The 20,668-nt window shown below is 40.7% G+C and overlaps 1 protein-coding gene across 1 annotated transcript in view; it reads right to left on the reverse strand.

The window, feature by feature from the left end:
• Positions 1 to 756: 756 nt before the first annotated feature.
• The window catches only part of LOC143282200 (lamin-B1.S-like), a 28,121-nt gene continuing 8,209 nt past the window's right edge, over positions 757 to 20,668 (reverse strand). Inside the window, exons 3-12 of the mRNA XM_076587791.1 lie at positions 18,945 to 19,094; positions 16,608 to 16,778; positions 15,158 to 15,283; positions 13,568 to 13,788; positions 12,829 to 13,066; positions 11,363 to 11,467; positions 9,936 to 10,052; positions 9,260 to 9,358; positions 7,013 to 7,094; positions 757 to 1,660 (exon numbers count right to left, since the gene is read on the reverse strand). Coding sequence (XP_076443906.1) covers positions 7,062 to 7,094; positions 9,260 to 9,358; positions 9,936 to 10,052; positions 11,363 to 11,467; positions 12,829 to 13,066; positions 13,568 to 13,788; positions 15,158 to 15,283; positions 16,608 to 16,778; positions 18,945 to 19,094 — 1,260 coding nt within the window. The 3' untranslated portion in view covers positions 757 to 1,660; positions 7,013 to 7,061. The remainder of the gene's footprint in view (positions 1,661 to 7,012; positions 7,095 to 9,259; positions 9,359 to 9,935; positions 10,053 to 11,362; positions 11,468 to 12,828; positions 13,067 to 13,567; positions 13,789 to 15,157; positions 15,284 to 16,607; positions 16,779 to 18,944; positions 19,095 to 20,668) is intronic.

Here is a 20,668-nt window from a genome sequence, read left to right on the forward strand (position 1 = left end):
CAAGAAGTGTTTTTCTTCTTTGGGTTCTATAGGATGATTTTGATAGTGTTTTCAGTCCTGACAGGCCATATATCGTCAGCTGGGCTGTGGTCAATAAGAATAAATAAACTGATCACAAGTACTGACTGCCCACCCAAGTAGCAGGTCTGTCATTCTCGAATCATGCTGGCATCTTGACTTTGCATGTGTTTTTATTTGTTTGCTAAACAGCAGTGGCTGTACTAAAGAAAAATAATCTGAATTGATGTGAATTTTGTGAGATATGCCAGATAACTGAAGAGTATGTTTGTACACAGCAATGGTAACTACAAAGCAAATTATAATGGCTATTTTTCCTCGTAAAATTAATTTTTGTTTGGGATGAATATTTTTGCAGATAAAACTCACAGTATTATACATGTTTCTGATTTGTTTTTCGTTCATTCTGAAAAGGCAGAGAGATAGAGAGTGACAATGATACTGGTTTTGTGTAAATATTGAAAAAAATGACAGCTGCATTTTGCATTGCCTGAACAGTGTAGAAAGACCTAAGATTATTCATAGTGAGAACCAAAATTAGTGACGGTTAAAAAACAAAACAAATGTGAACACAATCTGCACAGCTACCATTCCTCATAGTCAAATAGGCTTACTCGTAACACAATTTCTTCACTAACATTTGGGTCTGTTTTGACCCACAAACATCCCCCCCCCCCCCCCCCCACACACACACATCACATGTCCAATCCAAACAATCACATAAATGCAAAAGCCACATTTTAGAGTTTAGTTGGTTTTATTAATCTACTACTCATGAAAGGTCATAGTATGAAGTGTATATTTATGACAGTGTTTCTACAAAACAACAAGTGCATACTGAAGCCCAGCAAATGAATGAATTAAAAAAAAAAAAAAAAAAAAAAGAAAGAAAGAAAGAAAAAAACATAATCACATTTTCCTCCAAAACTCTACAGACTTAATAATATTTACTTTTGCAAAGAATAGAAGGTACATCATGTATATGTTTATAAAATATCCAAATACACATATTGTTCAGTGAAAGAAAAAGGTTTACAATGAACAGGGTTTACAAGTGTACAGTACAGTTTGCAGTCCTAAAGTAAAATAAATGTGGGAAGGCAGAACAGAAGGACAACAAAATAGTAAAAACCTCACAGAACATATTTGGTCCAGTTGGAAAAGACATCATCACAATCATTTGTTCTGAAAATATAAATTTCTTCGGAGACAACCATGTACAGACAATTAACACATCTCCTCCTTTCTTTTTGTTTCTTTCTTTGTTTTAGTGAATAAGTTTTTACACTGAATTCATTCAGTATTTTGGGACAATTTAAGATCACAGAATCCAATTTCCTCACATGCTGGATCAGTGTTCTCAACAAAATTCAATGTATGAAAAAATGGGGTTTCTCGTCTACAAGAATTTTGATCAGATACAACCAATACAAAATTTGGGAGGGAAATATAGACACTGTAATTTTTGTTGTTGTTGTTGCATACACTTCACTTTTATTGATAAGTGAACATACAAGATGGGACAAACTGAGACCCTGATCTGCTGGTGAAGAGAGCGTGATCAAACCATTTCTTTAAAATCCATGTGACCTTTTATCAACGAAGTAACACACAGGACAAGCTTCACACTTCTGATCGCTTTCTGCAACAGATCAAAATATGTCTACACATAAAAACTTGTTTGGAAATTATTTTTTTAAATCACAAAAAAATAGTCAATACAATCCCTCTTAACAATTTTCTGTTTTTTCCTTGAAATTGTTGTAAATTTCTGGGTCACAGGAGTACCCATTAGTTTTCAAAACCAGTGAAAACTTCTGAATAATTTCCAAGCAAGTTAAATAATAGATTTATTTTGATGTACATTTAAAAAAAAAAAAAGATGATTTTGTTTCCATCAGCATTTCTACAAACCACAATTGTAAAACAAAAACAGAAGGAAACACCATTCAAAATGATGTAACTGTTAGCACACTATGTAGCCAGTAATTGCACAATGTATAGAATGAAAAAAGCAAGAATGATGCATTAACGGCTCGTGGGTAAAGATGAGTATATAAATTGGGGCAGAAAACTACACTGGTTTACAAAAATGTTATCACTGCAACAAAGTAAAATATGAAAAAAATCACTTTGTTACTCAGCAGATAAAGATGTAGGTCAGACACAGGCAAGGAAATCTACAAAATGTAGATGACATGGCTAAAAAATCAAATCAAGATATAAGTTGTAACGATTACAATAAAACAGGTTCAATCCAATCACAATCAATAAAAGTGAACCTACCCCCAGGGCAAACGCATTACAATGACCCAGGTAATATCATCACTCTATCAACAGTCTCATGTTTTCACTGTTGACAAGACACTTTATGCCTCAGGAATCTTGTGTAACTTGCTGACAAGCCACGCATTTCATGGACCTGGTGTAAGGTAATTGGCAAGCAAATTTTTATGCAAATTTCACACTGACAGAAAAAAATAATGACATGACAACTGTTTGTTGTCATTGTGTAAAATCACAGACCCCAATTTCACATCATAAACTGCAGCAAAATTTTCTTTTGCATGGTGGAGCTCAACTTTTTACTTTGCTAAGCAAATCTGATCAATGTTTGGTTGGAAGGTAGATCCCGTCACAGTGTAGACAATGACTGAAGAGATCCCCCTCTTCCAAGTCCATGACGAGCAAATTGTTCCCTTGTTGATGTTCACCTGACTTCCATACTTACTCTTTGCTTCATTTCTCTCCATGGTAAGAGGACTGCATTTAAATTTCTCTTAATTTTCAACACAGCTTTCTTCCTTTGATTGTACTGGTGCCATGATTTCAGCCCCAACTGGTGTTTAGTTTTCCTGCCTGTAGATGGACACCTGGTTTTCTTTCTTTCTTTTTTTTCCTTTTTTTTTTTGGCATACAATTTTTGCATGGTATTTAAGGTGGGGTGGGGGTCTATGGAATTCCTCCTTTAGGAACCTGGTGTGACAAATTGGAAAGCAAGTTTCAGGGACATGGTGAAACACTGCCAAATGAAGCTTATCAATGACTGTGTGTTATATAACAACACATCAAATTCCCCAAGAATCAGGTGTAACACCATCATGGTCAATACAAAGAAATCAGGTCTTAAAGAAACAGTCTATTCCTCAATGTGTTATATGTATCACCCCTTTACTCAAGTGAACTGGTTATTGCTCCACACGGCTAAGATGAGGCGATCACTTGTTTCATCAACTTCACCAGTCAAGTGGGCATCTGATTATTAAAAGCAGGGGAAAATCACCACTCCAATCAGTCCTGAGCTGAACACACACAGCTCCACCAGAATGAGTCTCAGTCTCAGTCATACACTTAACTTTTGCAAGGCAGATATCTCACTGGCTCATTTGGAATAACTAGATGATGATGACTGGGGGTGTGGGGGGTGTGGGGGTGGGGGAAACTGGCACAGCCAAGAAAATCTATTAGAAATAAACCATCACAAATAACTCTACCCAAGACACAACAGCTGTTGACTATATAATATAAATTCATTTACAAAACCTGATCAAAGCATTCACCTCAAAGCAAGCACACAGAGGCTACAATACCACAGATATGAACAAAAACAGATCTGACAAAAGCATTAAAAAAATCACAAGTGAATTGGAAAAGAAGAAAAAAAAACACATCACACATGAAAATGGTGAAGAAGAGAGATCGCTGCCTTTGTCAAATGTTCAACACAATTCAGTTTACTGTGGAGCAGACAGTTACATGTCAGAAGTCAAGGTTGTACAAAGAGTATATGGGAAAGCAAAAAACACGATGGGGCACTATGAAAGAGTATGACTACAAAAGACCCCATGAACCATAATCATTCTGCTGCATCCATTTTGCTGTCAGTTCAACAAGTTCTTATTGTTTTATTTTATTATCTTTATTTTTTTAAACAGATTTAACATCTCCATATTAAGAGTATCTAGATTAAATAAAAGTAATGATTCATATCTATTAACTTAAATACTAATATCACACAGGCTGTTGATGTTAAAAAAAAAAACAAAGAAAAACAGACTTAGTGCATATCAATTTTGAAATGGTAGTCCTTTAACAATGCAGAGATATTACACATCAATTTCATTCAAAACATCAGGGATAAAATATCTTGATCACCATCACCCCCCCCCCCCCCCCCTCCTCACCGGAAATCTGTCATGATGATGCATTTGGAAAATCAATTGACATTCTCCTGAAAGAACTATCTCAGAATATTACACAATTAGTGATGATCTCTCACATGTTATTAAAAAAAAAAAGAAAAAAAAAGAAGGGAAAAAGCGAGAACCAATTACTTAAAACTCTTGATTTTCAATTCTTATTTATCAACATGATGATTCTCTCACAGAATGTTATACAAAAAGAAACAAAAATGTGTTACAGATAACTCCCGATTTTCATTTCTTATTTATCAACGTGACGAGGACACATGAAACACACAGTACCCATGAAAGGCAAGTCTTAACAGGCACTTTTAGCATCAACATCCCTTTCACACTACAGGGTCAGGGAAGAAGAAAGAGAGATGGAAGGGGGGCTGATAATGGATGAGAGACCTGTGAACCTTAGTACCAAACGTGAACCCAACACAAAAAGCAAGCTACCAGCCTGATAGAGATCACACATCAATGTATAAGCAGATTTACACATATAATCTCAGAATACACTTGATAAAATCATTTGTGAAAAGTATGAGATTAACATGGCTTAGAATGATATCAGCTGGCAAAATTCGCTTTGTACAGAGAGTGAGAAAAAACAACAACAAAAAACAAAAATGCAGCTGATAAGCAAGACAATAATGTGCATGGGCCGTTATATCTACAACTTCCTATCACTTGTCTTAAAATAAGGATTTGAATTATTCTGCGTCACTGTAATTTGCTAACAGATTCAGCCACTATCTTTTGAAATTAATACTTGCCATGTTGATCTCAAGCCCTTGACTTAACAGGGCTATCAGATGTTATGATTTTGTTTTCTCTTAAAAAAAATCTAATCATATCATTAATAAAGAATACAGTGACAACCTTGTATTTCTACAGATGCGTCTTTTCATTCTGAATTTGCTCTCAAACACAACAAAAAGCGTCATACAATATCTTCAGTTATGTAATCCACTGAATACAATTGATGGATCAAAAAGAAAAATCAACACTTAATATCTACTTCTAAAAAGCCATGGCACTTGTATCGTACTATACTATGTTCAACCTACATGTACCATTCTATTGCATTTTCACATGAATATATATTACTAAAATCAGCTACATCACTTTTTATTCATTAAATAATCCCTATAATCATCTCTTAAATAAATGAACATTACATTTTCTCTGCATTCTCCATTTTTTCTGTTTTGTTGTTGTTGTTTTGTTTTTGTTAACAACCTGACCGATATTTGCATGTTGCTGCTAGTCCTCTTCAGTCGCTTAATCCACTGTGTACAATCCAGGGATCAACAAGAAAAATTAACACCAAACAAGATCTACTTCTAAACGCCTTGATGCATGTAGCATGTTGAACTTACATGCACCGTTTTACAGCATTTTCCCATATATATATATATAAACCAGCTACATCACTTTTACTTATCAAAAAATCCTGATAACCATATCTATGGATAAAATAAGTCAAACGTTTTTGTGGTAACTTTTAAGTCTGCACTTTTTTTTTTTTTTGGGGTGGGGGGGTGGGGGGGGGGGGGACACCATACCCGGCATTGGCATGTTGCTTCAAAGTCCTTTTCCAAACGGTTCATCAGTTCAACTAACACCAACTTGTAGCTGTTGCCATCCTGTGTCTGCAGCGACAGTCTAGATAAAAGTAGAGGTTGTTATCAGTGGTGCGTCTATCAATGGACGCTGGCCACCCACTGACCATAGTTCAGATGTGCATTCTTGGATCTCACAGATCTTTGCCATGGTTTACGGGGGTGGGGGGACTTACAGCTCTGAGAACGGATAGACACTTCTCAAATGTTGCATACCCAGTCTTGATATGTATTCTGAGCTGTCATGCACTGCTTTACCATCAGTCCTGTCCTCGTTTTCTTTCCCAGGGCTTCTGCATCCCACTCAGCATCTAACTCAGCAGCGGTTTCTTAGAATCTGAAGGTATACTTACGTACATACCATGATCACACACAGAACAAAGTCCTCCGAGTTTGGCACTGTTTTAAAATGTCAGCAAGACCTTTTTTTTTTTAACTGGCACATTTTCAGTAAAGTTAACTTTGTCTAAATAAGAGCCTTCAATTACCTACAAAGAGGGAAAAAGTGCAATATTAAATGGAGAGAAAAATGAAGGATCAAAAATGCTAATCCACACACACAGCACAGACGTCGTGACTGGTTAACAGTGCAATGTGTCAATGATGTTCATCAATCGATGGTCATGGTATACTGCATGGTATACTGGCAGTGTGGTAGGGGCGGTTAATTCCGCGTTTAACGCTGCGCTGTGGTTAAATCACTATGCACAATCCTCACAATAATCACGCGGTAGATCTAACACACACAAACTTGGATGCTCATAAAATCTGATGCACTTGTCACAAAATCAGAACTGCTAGACTTCACACAGGGTTAAAAAAACAACAACAAAAACAAACAAAACAAAACAAACCCTTTCAATATAAAATAAAACTGGGTAACATTCTCAAATAGCACAACCTTGCAATGACAGGTATCATCACAGAATTTGAAATACCTCTGGATGGAAAAATTGACAATCTCACATGCTTTTTATTAAAAAAAACAAAAAACAAAAAACCCCACCAAAACTCCAGCAGGTTTCTCATCGATTCCTTTCCAACTTGTTGCAAATCAGAAAGGAAAGAATAAGAAATAAAAAATAAAAATCTTAACAAAATTTAAAAAAAAAAAAAGAAAAGAAGAAAACTGAAGCCTGTCTGTTTCCCTGATAAATCATTTGTGCCGTGTCTCATGCTTACAGTGACAGGAAGTGATAACAAGAGGTGCAGCTGATGAGTTACGCCCCCTTTACATAATGACGCACTTCTCTCGGTCTTGCCCCTGAAACATAACGAGGCTTCATAAGGATACTGTTGATCAGTCATATTCATACACTGTAAATCAAATCAAAATAAAATCAAAATCAAGCAAGAAATGAGAGGTAGACATGACATGACTCATGTAAGGAAAGGATTAACGCATTTCTAACTGTGACTGAAACTAACTGGTTCTGTGAAATTCCATCTGTGAACTGCAATCAATAAACTGCTGGTTGCAACTACTGCTTTCAGTCTAGCTATTGCCATTTTTAATGGACAAAGGCAGTACTTCACTAGAGTGCAGGAGAGAACTACTCTTACGCTCCTGTGAATGAGGTGCTTGAAAATTTGTTGAAAATAATTTTTAAAAAAGCATGGATTTTATACAAAACAATCTGTAGCGTTGACTGCTGCAGTCAAAACTATTTGGACCAGCTCAGCATATTTTGCTTGGTTTAAAGTATCTTAATCTGATCAATGAATGGATGAGTAAAAGAAAACCAAATGATGAACACACGTTTTGCCTCTGTAATTACAAAACTACCATACTAGACAAGAATGCATAAGTACATCATCAGAATGAGTGGAGTGCAGGGATAAAACCTCTGCGATTGTATAACATCACTTAACTATTCTAATTCTTCAACGTCTTGTTCAAGAATTTTCCATTGCTTACTTTGAGTCAAGAGTAAATGTCGCCTTCATCTGAGGTATCATGGTTTCAAAGGTGAACAACAACAACAACAAAAAAAGAAATCATTGAAATGACTTTTACATATGTAAATTCAACCACTTGATTACTGTTGACCAGTATGGTCGTCAGTGAAGGGCTGTCACCACACTGAGATAAGACAGCTCACAGGTCAGGATGTCAGTGAAGGGCTGTCACCACACTTCACTAAGACAGCTCACAGGTCAGGATGTCAGTGAAGGGCTGTCACCACACTTCACTAAGACAGAGCTCACAGGTCAGGATGTCAGTGAAGGGCTGTCACCACACTGAGATAAGACAGAGCTAACAGATCAGGATGTCAGTGAAGGGCTGTCACTTCACTGTGGTAAGACAGAGCGTGCAGGTCAGGATGTCAGTGAAGGGCTGTCACCACACTGAGATAAGACAGAGCTCACAGGTCAGGATGTCAGTGAAGGGCTGTCACCTCACTGAGATAAGACAGAGCTTACAGGTCAGGATGTCAGTGAAGGGCTGTCACCTCACTGAGATGAGACAGAGCTCACAGATCAGGATGTCAGTGAAGGGCTGTCACCTCACTGATATGAGACATAAGCTTACATGTCAGGATGTCAGTGAAGGGCTGTCATCTCACAGAGAGAAGACAGAATGTGCAGGTCAGGATGTCAGTGAAGGACTGTCACCTCACTGAGATAAGATAGAGCTAACAGATCAGGATGTCAGTGAAGGGCTGTCACTTCACTGTGGTAAGACAGAGCGTGCAGGTCAGGATGTCAGTGAAGGGCTGTCACCTCACTGAGATAAGACAGAGCTCACAGGTCAGGATGTCAGTGAAGGGCTGTTACCTCACTGATATGAGACAAGCTTACAGGTCAGGATGTCAGTGAAGGGCTGTCATCTCACAGAGAGAAGACAGAGCCCACAGGTCAGGGTGTCAGTCACCACTCTGTATCTGGACTTGCCTCTCAGGACTGCATTAACAGTTGTTCAGTAAAATCAGGCATCAGATTGGGAAATTGTGATTGAGTCTGAAAGGTGGGGGCAAGGGGGCGAAGCCCCCTGAAGCTGGAGGTTTTTCTCAATTTCAAACCATAAAATCTGCACTTGACGGCCACCACTGCCTCTGAGGTATTCCAACCCATTTTTACCCCATCATGCAGGCAGCCATACTCTGTTTTCGGGGTGTGTACATGCTGGGTATGCTCTTGTTTCCATAACCCACCGAATGCTGACATAGATTACAGGATCTTTAATGAGCGTATTTGATTTTCTGCTTGCGTATACACACAAAGGGGGTTCAGGCACAAGCAGGTCTGCACATATGTTGACCTGGGAGATCAGAAAAATCTCCACCCTTTACCCTACCCACCAGGCGCCATTACCGAGATTCAAACCCGGGACCCTCCGACTGAAAGTCCAATGCTTTAACCACTCGGCTATTGCGCCTGCCAATCTATTTGTCCAATTTGTGAAGACAGAAGAAAATATGTAGTTACCTCTCCGTACTCCACCTCTCCACGAGGCCCGGAACGATGGTGGGAATAGGACGTGACACTGCGCAGACTGGACTTTGACATGGTACACTCCGCCATTTCCTGTCACAGTGATAATAATACTAACATCAACAACTGGCATGTGTATAGAGCATTTCTCCAAGTTAATTCAGACTCAATGTGTGATGGGCAGTCACATCAACAACTGGCATGTGTATAGAGAAATTCTCCAAGTTAATTCAGACTCAATGTGTGATGGGCAGTCACAACAACTGGCATGTGTATAGAGCAATTCTCCAAGTTAATTCAGACTCAATGCATGGGCAAATAGACCCCTCGACGCCCCAAAAACCTAACCCCCCCCCACTCCCTCCCCAAAATTCCACTCACGTCCTCTTCGCTGTCAATGTAGCTGATACATTTGTATGTCAAACTTCCCACCCAAAAAAGAAAAAGAAGGGCAGAGGGGGGTTTGAGTCTGTTGTCTTTCACACAAACATACACCCCCCCCACCTCCAAATTCCAATCACTTCGCTGTCAATGTAGCTGATACATTTGTATGTCAAACTTCCCACCCAAAAAATGAAAAGAAGGGCAAGGGGGGTTGGAGTCTGCTGTTGTCTTTCACACAAACATACACAAAATGAACCCTCACCCCCAGCCTGCACCTCCCACTCACCTCCTCTTCACTGTCAAAGAGGACAGTCTTCATCTCATCGCCGACAAACCACCGCTTGCCCTTCATCACGATGTCTGTGGGGGGGCTGTGGGTGGTGCCCGAATCAGAGCTCCACACCTGTACAGTACAACAACATCGCTATAGAGGTGTTCAGACACTGCATTGTATTTGTACTGAACTGAATTACTCTTTTTGTCACAACAGATTCCACTGTGTGAAATCTGGGCTGCTCTCTCTAGGGAGAGCATGTCGCTACACTGATAGCCTCCCCCCTTCTTTTTCTTGTACTTTTTTTCTGCCTGTAATTTTATTTGTTTTCTAATCAAAGTGGATTTTTCCATATAATTTTGCCAGGGACAACCCTTTTGCTGCCATGAATTCTTTCACATGCGCAAAGTGCATGCTGCACATGGGACCTCGGTTTATCGTCTAACCTGAATGACTAGTATCCAGACCATCACTCAAGATCTAGTGGAGAGGGAGAAAATACTGGTGACTATGGGATTTAAAGAAGTGCGCTCAGATTCTCTCGCTTCCTAGGCAGACGCATTACCTCTGGGCCAATACTCCATTCAAGGTGTGTAGGAACACTGCACTGTGCATGTGCTGTACTGTGTTGTAGTGTACTGTACTGTACTTCATGGTATTGCTTTGCACTGGACTGCACTGCACTGTGTGGTATAGCGTTCCTTTTTGTCACAACACATTTCTCTGTGTGCAGTTCAGGTTGCTTTTCCCTGGCAAGGGTCTGGCTCCACAGTACAGTGCCATCTATAGTGTGTTGTGTTACGAGAGAGAGAGAGAGAGAGAGAGAGAGAGAGAGAGAGTGTGTGTGTGTGTGTGTGTGTGTGTGCACGCCTGTGCACATGTGTGTGTTGTCTGTGTGTCTCTGTGTCTGTGAGTGTGTGTGTGTTTTATTTCAATTTATACACTTTAAATGCATCAGACGTTTCAATTCATTCAAGTTAATTTTCTACTCAAGATGTTTGAAAAAATTAAAAACCTGTCACTTTATCTGAAAATATTCTAAAAATCAAGAAAAAAGATTGTACACTGGAACATACTGCAAGCCATTCACAAGTTTTGTTGCAATGGGTTTTTAATACTGGTATCTCTGAACAAGAAAAAAACAAAAAACAAAAAAAATGTTGCTGTGTTCTTCAAAGCCCGATCATTGTCTTTACTTTCAAATTTATTCTTTCCCCTTTTCAAAACAAAAAACGTAGTGTCTTTCTTTCTTTATCATTACCACTTTCTTGTTTGTATGTGTTAAAAAAAAAAAAAAAAAATTACAAAGGTAAAAATGAAAAAACCCAACATATATCCACTCACAAAAAGGAATCTTTTTCTTTATCATTACTACTTTCTTATCTGTATGTTTAAACGTTATATCCACTCACAAAAAAGAAATCAAAACAGAAACTTACGGTGACGGTTTTCCCGGGCTTCACCACCAGACTGCGGTGGAACTTGAACGACGTGTCCTGCTCTCCGGCCGTGTGCTGAAGCTGCCATGAGCCAAGGGCCACATCCTGGAGTAAAACACAGTGCCTCTGGTCAGTAAAGAAACAACAGCTGAGGGTCCCAGGGACTCCTTTACCAATCTTACTGTGGCCCCAGACTACCTTCGGAGGGTTACTCACCACTGCACATTCTGATCAACTCTTCTAAGCTACACACATCATATCAAATCAAATTATGGTGCTGAGAGCCTCGCCGACCACTAATACCATCCCAAGGCTATTGCCATGTTAGCAGCTGCTTCAAGTCAAAGGTAAAAAAACAACAACCCCAAAACAACAATAAAGACACTCACTGCTTCAAGCTTTTTCACTCAGAAAATTTATACATAAGTAGGCATACCTTTTTGTCATAAAACCTTTTTTGGGAAAGGGGGGGTAGATTTCAGAGCCAAAATACAGTGGAAGGAAAGAACTGTTCTGAGAAGCATGATGATCCTAACGTCAGACCGACACACCATTACAGAATTTTCACTCTTTCCATGCATTCGTTCTAAAAAATTCTGGGAACGCCCTAGTGACCTGCTCACTCAACATGCAGGGCATCTTTTCCACTGTCAACGAGTCATGGAAGCATAATTATGCATTATCAGAAGCCTTGCTGCAGACAATGTAACTGATGTGTCGAATATACTCTCCACAGTATATCTTACTATTCTAAACGGATATACACTAAGGATAGCACTCACTTTTCTCTCTCTTCTCTCTCTCTTAAATTTTTTTTTTTTTTTTTTAATTTCTTAATAAATATTCTACTTTTATTGGAAAAAGGTGACCAATTTTGCTCAACTGTTTAAAAAAAGAGAGGTCAGTTTTCAAACATTAACATGACAATCTTTTTATCCAGATAAAAACCCACCAAAAAACTAAAATAACAATGATGAAAAATTATTCTATTCACACACACACAAAAAAAAACACTCTAAAAATAAGACAAGACCCGGACAGGCAACTCAGTGCCTTCACAATCCTGCTTATTTTTCCAGTTATTTTTCAATTTATTTCAGCCCATTAATCTTTTTATTCAGTTAATTTGGATAGCCCTTACTCATTAACCTTGTCCTGTGCAAAATACTACTATTCCCAAACGGAGAAATCAAAAGTAGCTGAAGCTAGTAGATTCCCTTTGCCTATTACCTCCCTTCTGTTTACATATGCAAAAAACAAAAAGCAAGTCATTCCATGATGGAAGCAGTACATACATCTCTGCCCAAGTGGAGGAAATCAAAAGTCGCTGAAGCTGGTATCCCCCCTTTGTATATTACCTCCAGTCTGTTTTACAAAAAAAACACCCCCCCCAAAAAAACAAACAAAAAACAAACAAACAAAAAACAAACAAAAAAAAAACACCCTCCATCGCCTTCATCCCTCACCTTCCTGGACTCGTTAGTCAGCTTGATGAACTTGCCCTCGCTGTCCACCTCGGAGATGCTGATGCTGCCTTTGGCCGAGGCCGAGCGCGCATACCCCGAGCTGGAGCTTCTCTGGCTGTACTCCTCCACGGCCTCCGATATGTCCACACGTCGACGCTTGGTGCCACGCCCCGCTGGTGTCGATGACATTGAGCGACTAGTCTGCGAGGTCTGAGAAGCGTCCAGGGAAATGTTCAGTCTGAAAAAATGTAAGATTAAAAGGTGGAAAGGTCCATAGTTTTCATTGGCCACATTCAGTCTGAAAATTAAGGTTGAATGGAGGAAAGGTCCATAGTTTTCAATGGCCATGTTCAGTCTGAAAATTAAGGTTAAAAAGTTGGATAGGTCTATAGTTATCAATGGCCACTTTCAGTCTGAAAATTGAGTTTAAAAAGTGGAAAGGTCCATAGTTATCAATGGCCACACTGTCTGAAAATTAAGGTTTCTAAGGTGGAAAGGTCCATAGTTATCAATGGCCACATTGTCTGAAAATTAAGGTTTGAAAGGTGGAAAGGTCCATAATTATCAATGGCCACACTGTCTGAAAATTAACGTTTAAAAGGTGGAAAGGTCCACAGTTTTCAATGGCCACTGGGGCAGTAAATCCACTCTGTCTTAGATTAAACGACTGGTCTGAGGCTACTGACCGGCAGTAAATCCACTGTGTCTTAGATTAAACGACTGGTCTGAGGCTACTGACCGCACTTCCTCGCTCTCCAGCAGCTTGCGGTAGGCTTCGATCTCTCGGTCCAGGCGGATCTTGATGTCCAGCAGATCAGAGTACTCCCTCAGCTGCTCCTCCAAGGTGAGGCGAAGGTCGGCCAGTTCTCCATCCTTCTGGTCCAGACGCATGCGGAACTCATCCCGCTCCCGGGCCAGCTGGTTCTCCAGGTCCTCAATGCGCAGCCTGAACCCTGCGTTCTGGGCACAGTGTGGTGTGGGGGTTTCCGTCAGTGGTGTGTGTGTGTGTGTGTGTGTGTGTGTGTGTGTGTGTGTTTTCAAAACGCACAGCGGTGTGGGGGTTTCCGTCAGTGGTGTGTGTGTGTGTGTGTGTGTGTGTGTGTGTGTGTGTGTGTGTTTTCAAAACGCACAGCGGTGTGGGGGTTTCCATCAGTGGTGTGTGTGTGTGTTTTTTCAAAACGCACAGCGGTGTGGGGGTTTCTGTCAGTGGTGTGTGTGTGTGTGTGTGTGTGTGTGTGTGTGTGTGTGTGTGTGTTCAAAACGCACAGCGGTGTGGGGGTTTCCGTCAGTGGTGTGTGTGTGGTCCCCAACAGTCTGTGCGTGTGTTTTTTCAATTGTCGTGTGTATGTTCGCAACAGTGTTTTTAACAGGGCTGTTATGTGTTTGCAAAATGCTGGTGTATATGTTTGCAATAAGTACGACAAAAACGCACACTTAATGTTTATTACAGAGAGTCATTTTGCTGACTGAAGCAGCAGTTACTGGTGTCTGTTTTTTAAACATTAAAACACCCTGTCTGATTCTCTCCCTTTCCCTGCATCCTTTACTCAGGCATTCAGACTTTTTTCTCTGTGTCCGCCTCCTACACTCTCTCTCTCTCTCACACATGAACTCAGTTTCAGTTTCTAAAGAAGGTGTCAATGTGTTCGGACATGCACTCAAACACACACACATACACACTCAGAGGCACACATGCATACCACAAACATAATGCCTCAGACACACACAGTCAACCACCATGCAGTCACACACACACACACACACACACACACACCACAGACACACAGAGTCAACCGCCATGCAGTCACACACACACACACACACACACACACACACACACACACACAGACATACATACCACAGACACACACAGTCAACCACCATGCAGTCACACACACACACACACACACACACATACATACCACAGACACACACAGTCAACCATCATGCAGTCACACACACACACACACACACAGAGACATACATACCACAGACCCACACAGTCAACCACCATGCAGTCACACACACACACACACACACACACACACACACACACACAGACATACATACCACAGACACACAGAGTCAACCGCCATGCAGTCACACACACACACACACACACACAGACATACATACCACAGACACACAGAGTCAACCGCCATGCAGTCACACACACACACACACACAGACATACATACCACAGACCCACACAGTCAACCACCATGCAGTCACACACACACACACACACACACACACACATACCACAGACACACACAGTCAACCACCATGCAGTCACACACACACACACACACACACACAAAGAACTAACCTCCGATTCCAGCTTCGCCACCTTTGACCCCAGCTCGTCGGCCCGTTTCCTGGTGATACGCAGCTCCTCCCAGGCACTGTTGCTGGCGCTGTCCACACGGTCTGCTTGTGCCTTCAGGTCTGCGATCTAATCCAACAGAACAGACATGGAAAAATGACTTTAGAACAAAACACACATACAAACTCAGATAGGAGAATAAGGTCTAGAGAAGCATGCACTTTGCTTGGTCCCTTAGCTCCGTGGGGAACCCTCACTTAGCGCACATAGAAGAAACCACGGCAACAAAAGGGTTGTTCCTGGCAAAAATTCTGCAGGAAAATTCACTTAATTAATGCAACAAATACATTTAAATTTTTTTTTTTAATGTGAGGCTGTATGCTGTGGCAATGCACACTCCCCTGGGAGAGCAGCCCAGAGTTTGATTTTGAGCAGAAGAATCTGTTGTGAAAAAAAGTAATATACAATACAAATTCAAAGCAGTCAATTCTTTTGTGCTTTTGAATCAACACTGTAATGCAAACACACAGGACAAGTGCATAATAAACTCATTACACTGGCTGCAAAACCACATATGCACACACACATGATGACATATTCACAAATGTAAGCTACTCCTTTGGAGAAAACTGCCACCAGCAAACATTTGTGCAAAATGCCATCTGATGTTTTGTTTGTGGAAATTTGAGAGCAATAGGAACATTTGAAAACAATGGGAGATTCTTCAAACTTGTCACAAAGCAAGATCAGTATTCGCAGATCATAAAAAAAACCCAATAAAATTTATAGAAAAAAATCATTTGACAATTTCCTTTTTTCTAATTCGAACAGAATTCTAAAAGGCAATATCCATGTCAAAACTATTGAGAAGAGGAGTTTATATAAAACTCCCAATCTGGTTGAAAACACTGTGCCATGTCAAACTGGTGCAAACTTGGTAGGCCTTTCTGTTTGCTCCTCTTGGCCAAAATTTCGCTCAACTCAGTGTTAAGACGTCTTGCTATCAGTTTGCCATCTGCTAGCCAAGGATATGCCCTTTCTGGCTGGAGCAAAGTACTAGTTCACAATGCCACCATTTATCATTATCAGAGAAAGTAAATGTAACACAAGGTGAGGGCTAAACAATCTAAAAAAACAACAATTAGCTTAGTCTCATACAGCATTGTGCATACAGAAGAGGGTTAAACAATATAAAAACCACCAGTTACCTTAGTCTCATACAGTGTTGAGCATACAGAAGAGGGTTAAACAATATAAAAACCACCAGTTACCTTAGTCTCATACAGCATTGTGCATACAGAAGAGGGTTAAACAATATAAAAACCACCAGTTACCTTAGTCTCATACAGCATTGAGCATACAGAAGAGGGTTAAACAATATAAAAACCACCATAGTCTCATACAGTGTTGAGCATACAGAAGAGGGCTAAACAATATAAAAACCACCAGTTACCTTAGTCTCATACAGTGTCTCCAGCTCATAGCGGACTCTCATGAGATCCTCCTCATGCTGACTGCGGATCTCTCTCAGTGCCTCCAACAGACGCTGCTCGTATTCCTCCTCCAGTCGCCCGTCCACCTCCTCGATCTTGGTGGTCGTCCGGATGCTGGTCTCTTCAAGCTCCTGCAGTCACCCAACAAGTCTGGAGTCACCCAACAAGTCTGCAGTCACCCAACAAGTCTGCAGTCACCCAACAAGTCTGGAGTCACCCAACACAACAAGTCTGGAGTCACCCAACAAGTCTGGAGCCATCACTCAGGACAATGACAGCAGTAAGGAGGTGGAGTTCTATTTAAATTAACCCAACAAATCTGGAGCCATCAGACTCAGGACAATGACAGCAGTAAGGAGGTGGAATTCTATTTAACCCTTTCACTGCCAAACTCGCATTTATGCACAAGCTAGGTTGAGGACACGTCACTGAAAGGTGACCAGATCATGTGTCTATTATCCATGAACCTACTGCTCTTAATTTTCGGTGGTAGGATAGGCCATATTTTCTAAACATCACTAGGGTAATCCCCAGCTATTCTTAGACACCATCTTTTCTGTGTTTACTGCAAAAGGGAATTTTGCACTCTTAAGTTGACTGGTTAATGTCCCAATCACCCATAATGATGAGTGTAGACATTTGGTTTATCATTTTTCAAGTTTGAATGCTATCATTAAAATATGAATAAATAAAATGGTAGGAGAGGAGGGAGCATGGGGAAGTTTGGGGAAACCCAACAGATGGAGGGTGGAATCAAATATAAAAATTTATTAAACGCATAAAGTATAATTAAAAAAAAAATCATTTAACAGACTTCTTAAAACAAATAAAAGGGAAATATGTTAACATCAACGTAAAAATTCCCAAAGAATTACAATCCCAGTGACTATAGCTAACAAGCTGGTCAAGCTTCATTAACTCGCGGTCAGAAATGCTAAACTGTATCATCGCTGAAACAGATGCACTTGAAATTAGGGCAATATTTAGTCCCAAGACTGGAGTGGGGTGTTGGCCTAAAGGTAACGCGTCCACCTAGAAAGTGAGAGAATCTGAGCACACTGGTTCGAATCCCATAGTCGCCAGTATTTTCTTCCTCCCCACTAGACGCTGAGTGGTGGTCTGGAAGCTAGTCATTCAGATGAGACAATAAACGAGGACCCGTGTGCAGCGTGCACTTGGCACACATAAAGAACCCACAAAATTCTGCAGAAAAATCCACTTCAATAGGAAAACCAAAAAATAGCAGGCACATTTTTTTTTTAATCTAAAAATGGGTGGTGCTCTAGTGTAGCCAAGCGCTCTCCCTGGGTAGAGCAGCCTGAATTTCACACAGAGAAGTCTGTTGTGACAACAAAAAAAAAAAAAGGGTAACACAATACAATACGGAACAAGAGTGATGGAGTGGCACAAACACCAGAGGGTTTGTCACCATGGGCCTTCTTCTCAATGACCTCAGATCCCAGGAACCTGCCATCAGTCTGAGGAGTGTTTTTACCCTGTGACTGTGACTGCAACAGCACTATGTCAGCATGTGTATTGTCAAATGATTACAGATGATTTATACCAAACCCTGAGGAGTGTTTTATCCTTGTGAGTGCAGCAGCGCTGTGTGTACTGTTGAATGATTACAGATTATTCAAACAAACCCTGAGGAGTGTTTTATCCTATGAGTATAGCAGCGCTATGTGTACTGTTGAATGATTACAGATGATTCAAACCAAACTGAGGAGTGTTTTATCCTTGTGAGAGTAGCAGCACTATGTGTACTGTTGAATGATTACAGACGATTCAAACCAAACTGAGGAGTGTTTTATCCTTGTGAGAGCAGCAGCACTATGTGTATTGTTGAATGATTACAGACGATTCAAATCAAACCCTGAGGAGTGTTTCATCCTTGTGAGAGTAGCAGCACAATGTGTACTGTTGAATGACTACAGATGATTGAGGAGTGTTTCATCCTTGTGAGAGTAGCAGCACTATGTGTACTGTTGAATGATTACAGATGATTCAAACCAAACACTGAGGAGTGTTTTATCCTATGAGTTTTGCAGCACTATGTGTACTGCTGAATGATAACAGATGATTCAAACTAAACCCTGAGGACTGTTTCATCCTTGTGAGAGTAGCAGCACTAGGTGTTCTGTTGAATAATTACAGATGATTCAAACCAAACTGAGGAGTTTTTCATCCTTGTGAGAGTAGCAGCACTATGTGTACTGTTGAATGATTACAGACGATTCAAATCAAACCCTGAGGAGTGTTTCATCCCAGTGGGCAGGACCTCAGGCCTCACTGACCTGCTGGTGGACCTGCTTGACGAAGTTGAGCTCCTCCTTCAGACTCTGCAGCCTGTTCTCCAGGTCCACCCTCAGCAGTGTCTCCTCCTCCAGCTTCTTCTTCAGCTCCGCCACCTGCTTCTTCAGGGCCGCTATCTCTGCCCTAAGTGCCTGCACACAGGAAAGACACACTTAGCTCTATGTACTTCATTGGTGTACCATGGAAAACACACTTAACTGTGTATCAAATTGGTGTACCATGGAAAACACACTTAACTATGTTCTCCACTGGTGTACCATGGAAAACACACTTAACTATGTTCTCCATTGGTGTACCATGGAAAACACACTTAACTCTGTTCTCCATTGGTGTACCATGGAAAACACACTTAACTATGTTCTCCACTGGTGTACCATGGAAAACACACTTAACTCTGTTCTCCACTGGTGTACCATGGAAAACACACTGATGTACTCCACTGGTGTACCATGGAAAACACACTTAACTCTGTTCTCCACTGGTGTACCATGGAAAACACACTGATGTACTCCACTGGTGTACCATGGAAAACACACTTAACTCTGTTCTCCACTGGTGTACCATGGAAAACACACTGATGTACTCCACTGGTGTACCATGGAAAACACACTTAACTCTGTTCTCCACTGGTGTACCATGGAAAACACACTGATGTACTCCATTGGTGTACCATGGAAAACACACTTAACTATGTACTCCATTAGTGTACCATGGAAAACACACTGATGTACTCCATTGGTGTACCATGGAAAACACACTTAACTATGTACTCCATTAGTGTACCATGGAAAACACACTGATGTACTCCATTGGTGTACCATGGAAAACACACTTAACTATGTACTCCATTGGTGTACCATGGAAAACACACTGATGTACTCCATTGGTGTACCATGGAAAACACACTTAACTATGTACTCCACTGGTGTACCATGGAAAACACACTTAACTATGTACTCCATTGGTGTACCATGGAAAACACACTTAACTATGTACTCCATTGGTGTACCATGGAAAACACACTGATGTACTCCACTGGTGTACCATGGAAAACACACTTAACTATGTACTCCATTGGTGTACCATGGAAAACACACTGATGTACTCCATTGGTGTACCATGGAAAACACACTTAACTATGTACTCCATTGGTGTACTATGGAAAACACACTTAACTCTGTTCTCCACTGGTGTACCATGGAAAACACACTTAACTCTGTTCTCCACTGGTGTACCATGGAAAACACACTGATGTACTCCACTGGTGTACCATGGAAAACACACTTAACTCTGTTCTCCACTGGTGTACCATGGAAAACACACTGATGTACTCCACTGGTGTAGCATGGAAAACACACTTAACTCTATGTATCCCCTCGGTGTAGCATGGAAAACATACTTTACGTACCCAAACAGTGCAGCATGGAAAACACACGTACCTCTATGTATCCCATCGGTGTAGCATGGAAAACACATGTACCTCTATGTACCCCTCAGTGCAGCAAGGAATATACACTTATCCCATCAGTGCAGCAAGGAATACACACTTAACTCTATGTACACCACCAGTGCAGCAAGGAATATACACTTAACTCTATGTACACCACCAGTGCAGCAAGGAACACACACTTAACTCTATGTACACCACCAGTGCAGCAAGGAACACACACTTAACTCTATGTACCCCATCAGTGCAGCAAGGAAC

This window comes from Babylonia areolata, chromosome 5, assembly GCF_041734735.1.
Source record: "Babylonia areolata isolate BAREFJ2019XMU chromosome 5, ASM4173473v1, whole genome shotgun sequence".
Classification (NCBI taxonomy): domain Eukaryota; kingdom Metazoa; phylum Mollusca; class Gastropoda; order Neogastropoda; family Buccinidae; genus Babylonia; species Babylonia areolata.